At 42.5% G+C, this 17,841-nt stretch overlaps 1 protein-coding gene across 12 annotated transcripts in view; it reads right to left on the reverse strand.

The window, feature by feature from the left end:
- The window catches only part of UIMC1 (ubiquitin interaction motif containing 1), a 124,996-nt gene that overhangs the window by 84,721 nt on the left and 22,434 nt on the right, over positions 1–17,841 (reverse strand). For 10 of the 12 annotated variants that reach the window (XM_063642521.1, XM_063642527.1, XM_063642524.1 and 7 more), the window contains exon 2: positions 1,266–1,420. In XM_063642521.1, the coding sequence (XP_063498591.1) occupies positions 1,266–1,412 (147 nt within the window). In that variant the 5' untranslated portion in view covers positions 1,413–1,420. Of the gene's footprint in view, positions 1–1,265; positions 1,421–3,769; positions 3,813–17,841 lie in introns of all 12 variants that reach the window. The other 2 variants (XM_063642522.1, XM_055285116.2) reach the window with 2 other exon arrangements.

Below are 17,841 nucleotides of genomic sequence, written 5' to 3' on the forward strand. Positions count from 1 at the left end.
CGGCTCACTGCAAGCTCCGCCTCCAGGGTTCAAGCAATTCTCCTGACTCAGCCTCCCAAGTAGCTGGGACTACAGGCACGTGCCACCACACCCGGCTAATTTTTTGTATTTTTAGTAGAGACGGGGTTTCACCGTGTTAACCAGGATGGTCTCGATCTCCTGACCTTGTGATCCGCTCACCTCGGCCTCCCAAAGTGCTGGGATTACAGGCGTGAGCCGCCGTGCCTGGCCAAGAAACGTTTCTTAAAAACCAATAAAGATGTAAAGAAATGCTCAATCTTGCTAACCAAAAATATGTCATTTTTTGGCCAGATGCAGTGGCTCACATCTGTAACCCCAGCACCTCAAGGAGGCCTAGGCAGGATTGCTTAAGGCTGGGAGTTCGATACCATCCTGGGCAACATGGCGAAACCCCATCTCTACAAAAAAAAAATACAAAAATTAGCCAGGCGTAATGGCTCGAGCCTGTAGTCCCAGCTACATGGGAGGCTGAGGTGGGACCAGGAGAAGGAAGGTGGAGTAAGCTGAGCTAACACCACTGCACTCTAGCCTAGGTGACAGAGGGAGACCCTGGCTCTAGGAAAAAAAAAAAAAAAAAGTATAGGAGAAAAAGAAGAAAATCTGGAGGAAAAAACAATGACTTAATTCACTGCCTTTGAGATGAGATCTGCAGGCAGGTAGAAAACTCCAACAAACAAACAGAAATACAGGATAAAGGGAAAAGGTTACAATCTTTATTCTGGAGAATAAAGCTTTCTAAAATGATAAAAATGTCGTATAGCTCTGCTGTCTAATACAACTGACACTAGCCTCATGTGTCTTTAATCACTTGAAATGTGACTAGTGCAACAGAGAAGTTGATTTTTAATTTTAGTTATTTTTAAACAGCTACAGATGGCTAGGTGCTATTATATCTAGAACATATCAAGAGACTTAAGAACATTCACATGTTTTTCCTTTCACTTTCTAGACACATGAAAACTAAGATTTACAATTGATTTAGATGATTCAAATAGTTCCAAAATGCCACTTCAGATTATTATATTATAAAACTGAAGAACTATGATCCATCCTCAACCAAGCAACAGGATTACTACCTTAAGTAATTCTTCACTCCATTTACAAATTAAAACAAAGCTGAGTAAAAATTTCATGGTTTTGGTGAGCTGGCATTAAGGTGAAGTCAGTCACGAAACAAACTTCCCATGGGTAAAGAAGCATAATTTGAGAGCTACAGCTCTACTTTTCAGCTCTACTTCACTAACCTCTCCATCACTATCGGATATCACAATGAATGCATCCTCAAGTCTACGCTTCCTCTTCACACTGACAGAACTGGTAGTTTCCACATCCTTCTTCTCCAGGTTCCGAGATTCAGAGACTTCTTTAACTTTTTTCTTTCTCCGTGGCATCCTTTTGTCTAGAATAAAAGGACAATAATTTTGTCTAGAATAAAAAGATTATAATTTACTTAAAGTATAAGTTTTCTAGAAGCTATTCAACTTAGTCTTTTTTTGAGATGGTCTCACTTTGTTGCCCAGGCTGGAGTGCAATGGCACGATCTTGGCTCACTGCAACCGCCGCCTCCCAGGTTCAAGCAAACCTCCTGCCTCAGCCTCCCAAGTAGCTAGGACTACAGACACACGCCACCACACTGGCTAATTTTTGCATTTTTAGTACAGACAGTTTCACTGTGTTGGCCAGGCTGGTCTCAAACTCCTGACTTCAGGTGATCCACCCGCGTCAGCCTCCCATAGTGCTGGGATTACAGACACGAGCCACCATATCCAGCCTAATTTTTGTATTTTTGTAGAGACAGGGTTTCACCATGTTGGTCAGGCTGGTATTGAACTCCTGACCTCAGGTCATCTGCCTGCCTTGGCCTCCCAAAGTGTTGGGGTTACAGAAGTGAGCCACCATGCCCAGCCTCAATTTAATCTTGTAAAAGAAAAAGATAACCCTATCTAACAAAAGTAAAACTGCATTTCTTAACTTGTCTACTACTCATTAAAAATATAGAGAAATATTTTTTTAGAAAAATATAGGGGAAAAAATGGTTTTTTTCTATACAGAGAAACATAGACTGGGCACAGTGGCTCATGCCTGTAATCCCAGCACTTTGGGAAGCTGAGGCGGGTGGATCATTTGACGTGAGGAGTTGGAGACTAACCTGGCCAACATGGTGAAACCCTGTCTCTACTAAAAATACAAAAATTAGCTGGGCGTGGTAGCGCATGCCTGTAATCCCAGCTACTCAGGAGACTGAGGCAGGACAATCACTTGAACCCGGGAGGCGGAGGTTGCAGTGAGCAGAGATCGCGCCACTGCATTCCAGCCTAGGCAACAAGAGGGAAATTCTGTCTCAAAAATAAAAAACTATATAAATATACAAATCTCATTCTCCATGGTGAAATTTCAGTATCAATAATATAGTCATGTATCCTAGTTCTTTAAACATCAATTTAGATAACTGCTTTTCTTGACTACATATTATAATTTACCTACAAGTTTTTTTCTTTTTTGAGACAAGGTCTCGCTCTGTCACCCAGGCTAGGGTGCAGTGGCATGATCGTACTCACCATAGCCTCGTCCTCCTTGGCTCAAACAACCCTCCCACCCCAGCTTCCTGTGCAGCTGGGACCACAGGAGTGTGCCAGCACACCTGGCTAACTTACTTTTTATTCCTTGTAAGATACGATCTCACTATGTTACCTAGGTTAAGATTTTTTAAATACCAAATGCCTCAATCTGATAAAGGACATCTACAAAAATCCCATAACTAATAAGCTAACATCATATTTAAAGGTACAAGACTGAATGCTTTCTCCTTTCGACAAGGAGCAAGAAAAGAATGTTTCCTTTCAGCTGGGCACAGTGGCTCACCCCTGTAATCCCAACACTTTGGGAGGCCAAGGCAGGAGGATCACTTGAGGTCAGGAATTTAAGACCATCCTATGCAACATATTTTTTTTTTTTTTTTTTTTTGTAGAGACAAGACATGGCATCCTGTCTCTACAGGATGGAAGCCCGAGGTGGGCTGATCACCTGAGGTCAGGAGTTCGAGACCAGCCTGGCCAACATGGTAAAACCCCATCTCCACTAAAAATACAAAAATTAGCTGGGCATGGTGGCGCATGACTGTAATCCCAGCTCCTCCAGAAGCTGAGGCAGGAGAATCACTTGAACTCGGGAGGTGGAGATTGCAGTGAGCTGAGATTGTGCCACTGCACTCCAGTCTGGGTGCCAGAGTGAGACTTCATCTCAAAAAAAAAAAAAAAAAAAAAAGTAAGGCACAGTGGTGAGCACCTACAGTCCCAGCTACTCAAGAGGCTGAGGCAGGAGGATAGCTTGAGTGTGTTTGAGACTGCCATGAGCTATGATCATGCCAATGAACGTCAGCCTAGGCAACTGAGCGACAGAGGAAGACCCTGTCTCAAAAAAAAAAAAAAAAAAAAAAAAAAAAAAAAAAAAAAAAGGCTGGGCACAATGGCTCACACCTATAATCCCAGTACTTTGGGAAGCCAAAGCAGGAGGATGGCTTGAGCCCACAAGTTAAGAGACCAGCCTCATCAACATAGCAAGACCCTGTCTCTACAAAAAATTAAAAAATTAGCTCAGCATGGTGGCATGCCTGTGGTCCCAGCTACTGCAGCCTGGGCAACAGGGCATGGTTCTGTCTCAAAAAAAACAATGTCTGCTTTAATCATTGAACATTATACTTAGGGTTCTAGGCAGAACAATTAAGCAAAGAGAAATAAAAGATACTCAACTTAGAAAGAAGTAAAACTATCATGATTTGCAGATGACATGACCTGTGGTTAAAACAAAAAAAAAAACACTAAGAAACACATTCAAAAACTATTATAGGCCAGGTACAGTGACTCACACTTGTAATCCCAGCACTTTGGGAGGCTGAGGCGGGCGGATTACTTGAGGTCAGGAGTTTGTGACTAGCCTGGCCAATATGGTGAAACCCTGTCTCCAATAAAAATACAAAAATTAGCCAGGCATGGTGGCGGGCGCCTGTAATCCCAGCTACTTGGGAGGCTGAGGCAGGAGAATCACTTGAACCTGGGAGGCAGAGGTTACAATGACCCAAGATCGTGCCATTGGCACTCCAGCCTGGGCGACGAGCAAAATTCCATCTCAAAACAACAAAAAAAATCAACAGTTCATCAAGGTTCATCTTGCCTTGTATCAATGCAGGAAACAATTCAATATACAAAAACCAATTGCATTCCTATATGCTAGACATAAACAATCAAAACTGAAATTTTAAAAATTATATTTCTGGCTGTGAGCAGTGGCTCATGTCTATAATCCCAGCACTTTAGGAGACTGAGGCTGGTGTATCACTCGAGGTGAGGAGTTCAAGACCAGCCTGGCCAACATGGTGAAACCCCATCTCTACCAAAAAATAAAAAAATAAAAATTAGCCGGGCATGGTGGTGCACACAGGTAGTCCCAGCTACTCAGGAGGCTGAGGTAGGAGGATTGCCTGAACCCAGGGCAGAGGTTGCAGTGAGCCAAGATCACACCACTGCCCTCCAGCCTGGGTGACAGAGTGAGACCCTGTCTCAAAAAAATAAAATAAAATAAAAATAAACATTAGCCAGGCATGGCAGCTAATGCCTGTAGTCCCAGCTACTTGGCAGGCTAAGGAGGAGGGATTGCCTAAGCCCAGGAGGTTAAGGCTGCAGTAAACTGTGATCATACCACTGCGCTCCAGCCTGGGCAACAGAGCAAGACCCTGTCTCACAAAAAAAAAAAGACATCAAACGTAAAAGTAGCCCGGCAGAGTGGGATGTAATCCCAACACTCTTGAGAGGCCGAGACTGGTGGATCACTTAAGCCCAGGAGTTTGAGACCAGCCCAGGAAACATGGCAAAACCTTATACAAAAAATACGAAATGTAGCCAGATGTGGTGGTGCGCTTGTAGTCCCAGCTAGTTGGGAGGCTCAAGTGGGAGGATGGAGGATCAGTTGAGCCCAGGAGGTCAACGCTGCAGTGAACCAACATCCGTGCCACAGCACTCCAGCCTGGGTGGCAGACTAAGCCCCTGTCCAAAAAAAAAAAAATACTGAAATTATTAGTCACGAGGGAAACGCAAATCAAAACCACTATGAAATATCACTTTATACCCACTCTGATGGCTGTTTATTTTTTAAATAATGGAAAATAACTAGTGTTGGTGAGGATGCTGGAGAAACTGGAACTCTAGTACACTGTATTATTGATAGGAATGTAAAATGGTGTAGCCACTATGGGGAAACAAAAGGAATGAAGTATTAATATATGCTACAACATGGATGAACCTTGAAAACATGCCAAGCGAAAGAAGCCAGACATAAAAGGCACATATTGTATGATTCTATTTATAAGAAACATCCAGAATAGGCAAATCCATAGGCAGAAAGCAGATTAGTGATTACCAGAGGATGACGTAGGGGAAAATGTACAATGACTGCTTAATGGATATAAGGTTTATTTTGGGGATGATAGAAATGTTCTGGAATTAGAAAGTGGTAATTGCACAACACTGTGAATTTATTAAAAGCCACCAAATTGTACACTTAAAATGACTGACATGGTAGATTTTGTTAGGTGAATTTTTTTTTTTTTTTTTTTTTTTTGAGATGGAGTCTCACTCTGTTGCCTGGCTGGAGTGTAGTGGCACGATCTCTGCTCACTGCAGCCTCCACCTCCCGGGTTCAAGCAATTCTCCTGCCTCAGCCTCCCAAGTAGCTGGGGCTACAGGCATGCACCACCACGCCAGGCTAATTTTTGTATTTTTAGTAGAGATAGGGGTTTCACCATGTTGGCCAAGATGGTCTCCATCTCTTGACCTCGTGATCCACCCACCTTGGCCTCCCAAAGTGCCGGGATTACAGGGTGAGCCACTGCGCTCGGCCTGTTCAGGTGAATTTTACCTCAATTTTTTTTTATTTTTATTTTTTATTTTTTTATTTTTTATTTTTGAAACAGAGTCTTGCTCTTTCGCCCAGGCCGGAGTGCAGTGGCACTATCTCAGTTCACCGCAAGCTCCGCCTCGTGGGTTCACGCCATTCTCCTGCCTCAGCCTCCTGAGTAGCTGGGACTACAGGCGCCTGCCACCATGCCCAGCTAATTTTTTATATTTTTAGTAGAGACGGGGTTTCACCATGTTAGCCAGGATGGTCTCGATCTCCTGACCTCGTGATCCACCCGCCGTGGCCTCCCAAAGTGCTGGGATTACAGGCATGAGCCACCGCACCCGGCCGTTTACCTCAATTATTTAAAAAAGGGAGCCCCAGATGCTTTTATTTTACAGCCAGAGCAGAGAATCACTGACTCAATCACAGATTTAAATAAAGCCACCTTAACTTTGTTACAAACTTCTCAAACCATTCAATTACTCCTAAGGGAGTTGTTACATCTTATTATTAGAAGTAGTCTGTACAATACTAGCATTAAGGTTTTTCTAAAAAAACACTTAAGGGATTAAAAAATTCTAAATTAAGGGATAGTAACAACGTACACACCCAGATGCTTACAATTTACAAAATCATTCCCCATCATAAAACTAGACACCCAAACGTCTTTTTGTGTGTTTGATGCATATTTTTAATAACTAAAGAAAAAGAAATTACAAAGATCAAAAAATTAGCCAGGCGCAGTGGCTTAAGTCTGTAATCCCAGCACTTTGGGAGGCCAAGGTGAGAGGATCATCTGAGGACAAGAGTTTGAGACCAGCCTGGACAACATGGTGAAACCCCATCTCTATTAAAAATACAAAAATTAGCTGGGTGTGGTGGTGCATGCCTGCAGACCCAGCTACTGGAGAGGCTGGGGCAGGAGGATTGCTTGAACCCAGGAGACGGAGGTTGCAGTGAACCGACATCACACCACTGCACTCCAGCCTAGTCAACCGATCAAGACCCTGTCTCGAAAAAAAAAAAGAAATATACACTTTTAACTTCTGTATTTAAATATAGTTAACAGAATATTTACTGCATATGCAATGCAGAGGTAGCTAGTTATTATTTAAGTATATATAAATTCATACTAAAGCAGTAACATCTCACTAGATAACTAGATATGACCTATCCACTATGGTCTAAATATTTGTGTCCCTCCAAAATTCATATGCTGTCATCTAATCCCCAATGTGTTGGTAAGAAATGGGGCCTGGGGCCAGGAGCAGTGGCTCACACCTGTAATCCCAGCACTCTGGGAGGCCGAGGCAGGCGGATCATGAGGTCAGGAGATCGAGACCATCCTGGCTAACACTGTGAAACCCCGTCTCTACTAAAAATACAAAAAAATTAGCCGGGCGTGGTGGCGGGCGCCTGCAGTCCCAGCTACTCAGGAGGCTGAGGCAGGAGAACGGCGTGAACCCGGGAGGCAGAGCTTGCAGTGAGCCGAGATCGAGCCACTGCACTCCAGCCTGGGCAACATAGTAAGACTCTGTAACAAAAAAAAAAAAAAAAAAAAGAAAGAAATGGGGCCTTAGGGAAGTCATGAAGAGACAGCACTCATGAATGGGACTAGTGCCCTTACAAGAGAGGCCTAAGAGAACTTGTTTGCCCCTTTTACCCTTCTGCCATGTGAGGACACAGCAAGAAGGTCCCATCTTTTAAGCAGAAAGCAAGCCCTCATCAGGCACCTTGATCTTAGATTTACCAGACTTCAGAACTGTGAACAAAAAAAATTGTATTGTTTATAAATTACTCAGTCTAAGATATTCTGTTATAGCAGCAGGAAAAGACTAAAAACCTATCAAATTACCATTACACAAATTAAAACACAAATAAGATGACATATTTGTACTTCCTAAAATAAATTAATTTTTATATTAATTCGCAAGAAGTGAATTTTCTAAACCCCAAACTATAACAGAAATGGAAAAAACACAAATGCAACTTTGTACAAATGTTGCCATATTTCTAATATAAATAGATTTTATATTTATGTTTTTGTTTTTTGAGATAGGGGCTTGTTCTGTTGCCTTGGCTTGAGTGCAGTGTGTATGATCATAGCTCGCTGCAACCTCTAACTCTTAGGTTCAAAGAATCCTCCTGCCCCAGCTTCCCAGGTAGGTAGGACTACAAGAGAACACCACCACACTCAGCTAATTTTTTTTTTTTAAAGAGATGGGGGTCTTGCTATGTTGCCCAGGCTGGTCTTGAACTCCTGGCCTCAAACGATCCTCCTGCCTTGGCCTCCCAAAATGCTAGGATTACAGGCACGAGCCATCGTGACTAATCAAGTCCTCAGTTTTATTTTTTTTTTTTTTTTGAGACGGAGTCTCGCTCTTTCGCCCAGGCCAGACTGCAGTGGCACTATCTCAGCTCACTGCAAGCTCTGCTTCCCAGGTTCATGCCATTCTCCTGCCTCAGCCTCTTGAGTAGCTGGGATTACAAGCGCCTGCCACCATGCCCGGCTAATTTTTTTTGTATTTTTAGTAGAGACGGGGTTTCACCGTGTTAGCCAAGATGGTCTCGATCTCCTGACCTCGTGATCCGCCTGCCACGGCCTCCCAAAGTACTGGGATTACAGGCGTGAGCCACCAAGCCCGGCCTCAGTTTTAACAATTCACCTTACTCTACCTTTTTAGACTCAGGTCTGCTACTACCATAATGAAGACTACCCAAAGAACAAATCTCTTTGGGGAGAAACAGCAAAGACAACTGAGGGGAAAAAATATGAAATCTGGCAAATTGAGAAGACAGATCTGACCAGCCTGGGCAACACAGAAAGACTGCCTGTCGATCACCTGAGGTCGGGAGTTCAAGACCAGCCTGACCAACATGGAGAAATCCCATCTCTACTAAAAATACAAAATTAGCCAGGCATGGTGGTGCTATTGCATTCCAGCTTGGGCAACAAGAGTGAAACTCCGTTTCAAAAAAAAAAAAGAGGCCAGGCGCGGTGGCTCACACCTATAATCCCAGCACTTTGGGAGGCCAAGGCGGGCAAATCACGAGGTCAGGAGATGGAGACCATCCTGGCTAACATGGTGAAACCCCATCTCTACTAAAAATACAAAAAATTAGCCAGGCATGGTGGCAGGCGCCTGTAGTCCCACCTACTCGGGAGGCTGAGGCAGAAGAATGGCGTGAACCTGGGAAGCGGAGCTTGCAGTGAGCCGAGATTGTGTCACTGCACTCAAGCCTGGGCGACAGAGCAAGACTCTCCCTCAAAAAAAAAAAAAAAAAAGACCCCATCTCTAAAAAAAAATTTTAAAAATTAGCCAGGTGTGGTGGTGCACACCTATAGTCCCAGCTACTTGAGAGGCTAAGGTGGCATGATCACCTGAGCCTAGGGAGGTGGAGGCTGCATTGAGCTATGATGACGCCACTGCACTCTAGCCTGGGCAACAGAGTAAGACCTCATCTCAAAAGAAGAGACAGATCTTAGATTAATATTTAGAGAACTACCGGCCAAGAGTTCTTAACCTGTCAATCCAAAAGCCCTTAAAGAATCTATAGATTGGCTTCAGGGGATTAACTAAAATTGTGTGTAAAATTGGTTTTTTCTGTATCTTCCTTGGAAAAATTTTTATATTTTTTACTGAATTCTCAAAGGAGCGAAAGACCCAAAAGAGTGTAGAACTATCAAGATTTGGCCGGGAATAGTAGCACATGCCTGTAATCCCAGCACTTTGCGAGGCCGAGGCAGAAGGATCACTAGAACTCAAGTGTTCAAGATGAGCCTCAGCAACATAGTGAGACCCTGTCTCAATTTAAGAAAAAAAAAAAAAAAGGTGACTTCGAGTAAATAAAGCTTTCTTAGGACATAAAGAAATTTTTTAAATTGATAAATTTGACTTCATTGAAATTTAAAACTTCTGCTCTTTAAAAAAAGACCATTAAGAAGCCACAGAATGACAGTCTGGGTAAAATAGCAAGGCCTTGTCTCTATAAAAAAAAAAATTTTTTTTTAATTAGTTGGGTATGGTGGCACACGCCTGTAGTTCCAGCTACTCAGAAGGCTGAAGTGGAAGGATCAACTGAGCCAGGGAGGTCGAAGCTGCAATGAGGTGTGGTCACGCTACTGCACTCCAGCCTAGGCAACAGAGTAAGACCCCGTATCAAAAAAGACAACAAAAAGCCACCATAGAATGGAAGAAAATATGTGCAATACATTTATCTTGCAAAAGACTTGTATCCAGAATATATAAAGAATTATTAGGCCAGAAATGTTGGCTCACGCCTGTAATCCCAGCACTTTAGGAGGCTGAGGCAGGTGGATCACCTGAGGTCAGGAGTTCGAGACCAGCATGGCCAACATGGCGAAACCCCATCTCTACTAAAAATACAAAAATCAGCTGGGCATGGTGGTGTGCACCTATAATCCCAGCTACTGGGGAGGCTGAGGCATGAGAATCACTTGAACCCCGGAGACAGGGGTTGAGCCAAGATTGTGCCACTGCACTCCAGCCAGGGCAACAAAGCAAGACTCCATCTCAAAAAAAAAAAAAAAATTATTGGCCGGGTGCAGTGGCTCATGCCTGTAATCCCAGCACTTTATGAGGCCAACATGGCTCACCACAATCTCAACCTCCTAGACTTAAGCAATTCTTCCATCTCAACCTCCCAAGTAGCTAGGACCACAGGCATGTGCCACTACACCCACCTAATTTACTTTGTATTTTTTGTAGAGACAAGGTCTCACTACATTGCCCAGACTGGTCTCGAACTCCTGGGCTCAAGTGATCCTCCCACCCTGGTCTCCCAAAGTGCTGGGATTACAGATGTGAGCCACTATGCCCAGGCACAAATATTTTCTTACCTTTTAAAAATGTATCTAATCACCATGGCATGAACATACCTATATAACAAACCTGTATGTTCTGCACATGTACCCCAGAACTTAAAGACTTAAAGTATAATTATATATATAAAGTATCTCTACTGATAATTTTTAAGGCACAACCACAACATATGTATATTTACTTTTTTAACTATATGAATACTAATGTATGTATTTTATGCACTGGAAAACATACAAAAATCTGCCAGGCACGGTGGCTCATGCCTGTAATCCCAGCACATTGGGAGGCTGAGGCAGGAGGATCACCTGAGGTCAAGAGCTTGAGACCAGCCTGGTCAACATGGGGAAACCCCGTCTCTACTAAAAATACAAAAATTAGCCAGGAATGGTGGCAGGCACTTGTAGTCCCAGCTACTTGGGAGGCTGAGGCAGGAGAACTGCTTGCACCCAGGAAGCAGAGGTTGCAGTGAGCCGAGATCACACCACTACAGTCCAGCCTGGGTGACAAGAGTGAAACTCTATCTCAAAAAAAAAAAAAAAAAAAAAAAAAAAAAAAGCAAGCATACAAAAATCCAAGTGTAAAAAGGATGAAATAGTAAAAAACACTTGGATAATGCAGCATAAACATGCTTATTAAACACATAAATAAACACTGGGAGGCTGGCTATGTCACTTTACATCTCTAGGTGGATTCCAAAAATTACACTCCAGCCTGAACAACACACTGAGACCCTATCTCAAAACAAAAAATTTAAAAAGACTAACCAATTTTTAAAAGAAGCAAGCGATATTAACAAACTTCACAAAAGCAGATATACTAAAGGCCAATAAGAAAAAACAGATGCTCAATATCATTAGTCATCAAGAAATTACAAATTAAATTTACAATGGCCTAACACTGCACATCCATTAGAATGGCTAAAATTGAAAATAGTGACAATAGAAATGTGGGCAGGAACGCAGAATATAATGAACCTCTCATATACTGCTAATGGGAATGTAAAATGGCATAACCACTTTGGAAAACTGGCAGTTTCTTTAAAAAAAAAAAAAAAAAAAGTATAACTATCATGTAAGCCGGTCATTCTGTTGCGGGAATCTGGAGACTGGAGAGACCAATGGGTGGAACAGGAGGATTTTTCTTTAGGTGGCCACCAGCCCAGCAGATTAACATCCAAAGGCTGAGCCCTAAACAAAGACAGGGCTTGACTTTATAATTATAAACACTTCTGAAAGGGAGTTGGCTAGTTTGAATGGTGTGGTGGGAATGTGACGGTGCAAAACTCATGGGGCAGGCAAGCAGGCTTACAGAAGCAGAACAAAGGCAGTTAATTAAATTGCAACAGGTCTCACAACGCAGCCATAGCTTGTGATCTTGCAGCTGCACTGTAGGGAAAACAGGAACTTACAAAACTTGTGAAACACAGGTATTTGTAGAAATAGTTATGAGAAAGGAATTTTTTTTTTTCTCATCCTCGCTCTGGGGCAGGGGTGTGGGGGGCAATGTGCTGGGAGAGTCTCTGGAGCTCATTCCTTTGGGCTCTGGCTTTTCAGATAGTGTTATCAAGGCTCTGCCAGGGCCCTGCCTATTGCTGGCCTTGGAGTGAGTCAGCCAAGTACAGGAAAACTTGTTTTTCTCTTTTTAACTTTGCTTCAATTCCACTACTATTAATTACCCAGTAGAAATGAAAACATTACCATCCAAAAACTTGTATATGTATGTTCATAGCAGCTCTTTCCATAATGTCAAACACCAAAGACAACACAGATTCCATCAACAGATGAAACGACAACTTGTGGGCTGGGCATGGTGGCTCACAATTATAATCCCAGCACTTTGGGAGGTTGAGATAGGCAGATTGCTTGAGGACAAGGATTTGAGACCAGCCTGGCCAACACAGTGAAACCTCGTCTTTACTAAAAATGCAAAAATTAGCTGGGTGTGGTGACATGCACCTGTAATCCCAGTTACTCAGGGGGCTGAGGTAGGAGAATTGCTTGAACTCAGAAGCCGAGATCATACCACTGCACTCCAGACTGGGCAACAGAGAAAGACTCTGTCTCAAAAAAATAAAAAAATAAAAAAAAAAAATAAAAGGCCAGGCACAGTGGCTCACGCCTGTAATCCTACCACTTTGGGAGTCCAAGGCGGGCGGATCACGAGGTGAAAAGATCGAGACCATCCTGGCTAACACAGTGAAACCCCATCTCAAAATTAGCTGGGCGTGGTGGCGGGAGCCCATAGTCCCAGCTACTTGGGAGGCTGAGGCAGGACAATCGCTTGAACCTCAGAGGCAGAGGTTGCGGTGAGCCGAGATCATGCCATTGCACTCCAGCCTGGGCAACAAGAGTGAAACTCCATCTCAAAAAAAAAAAAAAAAAAGGAAAGAATATAAAGTGGTACATCCACTTTGGAAAACAGTTTGGGAGTTTCTTAAAAAGTAAAGCATGTATCTACTACATGACCTAGCCATTTCATTCCTAGGTATTTACTCAAGAGAAATAAAGACGTGAATGTTCATCATAGCAGCCTTAGTCATAAGAGACAAAAACTGGAAATAACCCAAATATCCATCAACATGTGAATAAACAAATTGAGACATATCTCTACAATGAAAAATTACTCAACAATAAAAAGGAACAAACTACTGATGCATCCAACGACACAGATGAATCTCAAAGACATTATGGTGAGCAAAAGAAGCAATGTCTAAAAGACTACAAACTATGATTCTACCCGTATGAAACTAGAAAAAAACTAATCAACAGTTAAAGGAAAACAGACCAGCATTTGCCTGGAGCCAGGTCAGAAGAGGAAGAGAAATTACTGGTAAGGGGCAGGAGGGTAACTTTTGAGGTAATGTTCTCTATCTTGATTGTGGAGGTGATTACACAGTTATATACCTTGATGAAAACTCAAAATAGTCACTGAGTGGTGTTAAGTCAATAAACAAACTAAAAAAGGACTTGTGGTTACCATCATGACAATGTAAGGAGGTTGACAAATCTCTTCTCCAGAAAACTATAAAACTAACGCGAAACAATCAAAACAACCATTTCAGCACTTGGAAACTGACCAAAAGCATAAAACAAACTAAGAAATGTTTACTCATGAAAACGACTGAACTTTGGGTAAGAATACCATGAGTCTCTGTGATTCACACCTAGGATCAACTCCCATATTCAGTACCCTACTCCTCAGTTCAAATCACAGGTTGAACTATGAGTCCAGTAGTTTAACCAGGGAAGGACAGAATATGAGTACAAACCACTGCACTGCGACAGCTGAAGGGAACAGATGAGATGTGGAGTATCATTACTCCAATCTTAGTGGCCAACTGCCTGCCATTGGGTCTTATCTGAGACAAGCAACAAATGAGAAGATGAGTCAGAGATTTATCAGGAAGCTCCATGAAAGACAGCCATAGGAGGATTCATAAACTCTCAAAATATCCCAGAATGATCAGAGGCTGTTCAAATGCACAGCAGAGACCACAATAGGCCCAAGCTTCCTACATAACCCTGCTCAGCAGGATCTATGTGCATGCGCGCGCACCCACACACACACACACAAATTTGAGAGCCCTGAGGAAAGTAAGAGTTGGGGTAGACTTGAAAGCTAGTACACACCTTCCAGCCCTGTACAGAACCAAGATGTTATCTTTAACTCTCTTTCCCTCATTTTTCATATCCAATTCATCCTATTAATTATACATTCATTTGCGTGATTTTTAAGGAAATGTCTTTCTCAATGGACTATAGCCTTAAGGAAGGCAAGGAAGAAACAGTCCCAGCACCTACCAAATGCCGTGGCAAATGACAGGGGATCAATAAATAATTATTTGCGGCGGTTCACACCTGTAATCCCAGCACTTTCCGCAGATCATCTGAGGTCAGGAGTTCGAGACCAGCCTGGTCAACGTGGTGAAACCCCATCTCTACTAAAAAGACAAAAATTAGCTGGGCATGGTGGCACATGTCTGTAATCTCAGGTACTCGAGTGGCTCAGGCACAAGAATCACTAGAACCCAGGAGGCAGAGGTTGCACTAAACTGAGATTGTGCCACCACTGCACTCCAGCCTGGACGACAGAGCAAGACTCTGTCTCAAAAAAAAAAATGCTGGGTACGGTGGCTCACGCCTGTAATCCTACCACTTTGAGAGGCCAAGGCGGGTGGATCACCTAAGGTCAGGAGTTCGAGACCAACCTGACCAATATGGAGAAACCCTGTCTCTACTAAAAATACAAAATTAGCCAGGCGTGATGGTGCATGCTTGTAATCTCAGCTACTCAGGAGGCTGAGGCAGGAAAATCGCTTGAACCCGGGAGGCGGAGGTTGCAGTGGCCGAGATCATGCCATTGCACTCTGGCCTGGGCAACAAGAGCAAAACTCCATCTCAAAAAAAAAACAAAAACAAAACAAAAAAAAACTTAATTATACAAACCTTAGAATAATTTAGTGTGGTGAATTTATATGTATTTTTCTCATTTATTCAAAATTCCTACAAGTCTGTGCTCATTTTATAATTTAAAAATAATGCTCAGGCGGGGTACAGTGTCTCACGCCTGTAATTCCAGCACTCTGGGTGGCCAAGGCAGGAGGACTGTTTGAGCTAGGGGGTTTGAGACCAGCCTGGGCAACACAGCAAGACCCCGTCCCTACAAAAAAAAAATTAAAAATCAGTCAGGCATGGTGTTGCATACCTGTAGTCCCAGCTACTCAGGAGGCTGAGGTGGGAGGTAACTTGTGCCCAGGAGATCAAGGCTGCAGTGTGATTGTGCTACTGCACTCCAGACTGAGTGACAGAGCGAGATCCTGTCTCAGAAAAAATAATAATAATAATCCTCAAAATAATCTTGCAGCATTTTTAAGTTTTCTAACATACATTTTAGTTTTTAGCATATAAGTCTTATACATTTTGTTAAATTTAATTTTTGTGGGTACATAGGTGCATATATTTATGGGATACATGAGATGCTTTGATACAGGTACACAATATGTAATAATCAGATCATAAAAAATAGGGTATCCATCCCCTCAAGCATTTATCCTTTGTGTTACAAACAATACAATTATACTGTTTTATTTTGAAATGTACAATTATATTATTATTGACTATAAGTCATCCTACTGTGCTATCAAATACTGGGTCTTATTGATTCTATTTTTTTTTTTTGGTACCCACTAACCATCTCCACCTCCCCATCATCCCCCACTACCCTTCCCAACCTTTAGTAACCATCCTTCTACTCACTATCTCCATTAGCTCAACTGTTTTGATTTTTAGATCCCACAAAAAAGTGAGAACATGCAATGTTTGTCTTTCTGTGCCTGGCTTATTTCACTTAACATAATGACCCTCAGTTTCATCCATGTTGTTACAAATGACAGGATCTCATTCATTTTTATGGCTGAATAGTACTCCATTATGCATAAGTACCATATTTTCTTTATCCATTCATCTGTTGATGGACACTTAGGTTGATTCCGTATCTTGGCTATTGTAAATAGTGCTACAACAAATCTGGGAGTGCAGATATCTCTTCAATATACTGATTTCCTTTCTTTTGGATACATACCCAGCAGTGGGACTGCTGGATCATACGACAGCTCTACTTTTAGTTTTTTGTTTTGTTTTTTGAGATGGAGTCTCGCTCTGTCGCCCAGGCGGGAGTGCAGTGGCACGATCTCAGCTCACTGCAAGCTCCGCCTCCTGGGTTCACACCATTCTCTTGCCTCAGCCTCCTGAGTAGCTGGGATACAGGCGCCTGCCACCACGCCTGGCTAATTTTTTTACATTTTTAGTAGAGATGGGGTTTCACCATGTTAGCCAGGATGGTCTCAATCTGACCTCGTGATCTGCCGCCTCCGCCTCCCAAAGTGCTGGGATTACTGGCATGAGCCACCACGCCCGGCATACTTTTAGTTTTTTGAGGAGCCTCCAAACTGTTCTCCATAGTGGTGGTACTAGTTTACATTCCCACCAGAAGTGTACAAGGGTTCCCTTTACCCCATATCCTTGCCAGCATTTCCTATTACGTGTTTTTGGATATAAGCCATTTTAACTGGGGTGAGATATTTCACTGTAGTTGTGACTTGCATTTCTCTGATGACCAATGATGTTGAACGCCTTTTCATATGCCTGTTTTCCACTTGCATGTCTTTTTTTTAATTTCTTTTTTTTTTTTTTTGAGATGGAGTTTCATTCTTACTGCCCAGGCTGGAGTGAGATGGCAGAATCTCGGCTCACTGCAACCTCTGCCTCCCAGGTTCAAGTGACTCTCCTGCCTCAGCCTCCTGAGTAGCTGGGATTACAGGCACGCACCACCATGCCCGGCTAATTTTGTATTTTCAGTAGAGATGGGGTTTCTCTATGTTGGTCAGGCTGGTCTTGAATTCCCGACCTCAGGTGATCCACCTGCCTCGGACTCCCAAAGTGCTGGGATTACAAGCCTGAGCCACCATGCCCGGCCTGCATGTCTTCTTTGGAGTAATGTCTATTCAAATCTTTTGCCCATTTTTTAAATTGGATTATTAGATTTTTTTCCTATAGAGTTGAGTTCCTTATATATTCTGGTTATTAATCCTTTGTCAGATGGGTAGTTTGCAAATATTTTCTCCTGTCTTGTGGGTTGTCTCTTCACTTTATTGTTTCCTTTGCTGTGCAGAAGCTTTTTAACTTCATGTGATCCCATTTGTCCATTTTTGCTTTGGTTGCCTGTGGTTATGGGATATTACTCAAGAAGTTTTTACCCAGACCAATATCCTAGAGAGTTTCCCCAAAGTTTTCTTGTAGTAATTTCATAGTTTGAGGTCTTAGATTTAATACATTTAATACATTTTTATTTGATTTTTGTATATGGCAAGAGATGGAGGCCTAGTTTCATTCTTCTGCATATAGATATCCAGTTTTCTAAGCACTATTGAAGAGACTGTCTTTTCCCCAGTGTATGTTCTTGGCACCTTTGTCGAAAATGAGTTCACTGCAGGTGTGTGGATAGATTTATGCGTAAGTTGTTTTATGGGGCTTTGTTTTTTGAATAACTAGCGAAAGAAATCAAAGACCTAAATAAGTAGAGACAT

Source organism: Symphalangus syndactylus, chromosome 7, assembly GCF_028878055.3.
Source record: "Symphalangus syndactylus isolate Jambi chromosome 7, NHGRI_mSymSyn1-v2.1_pri, whole genome shotgun sequence".
Taxonomy (NCBI): Eukaryota; Metazoa; Chordata; class Mammalia; order Primates; family Hylobatidae; genus Symphalangus; species Symphalangus syndactylus.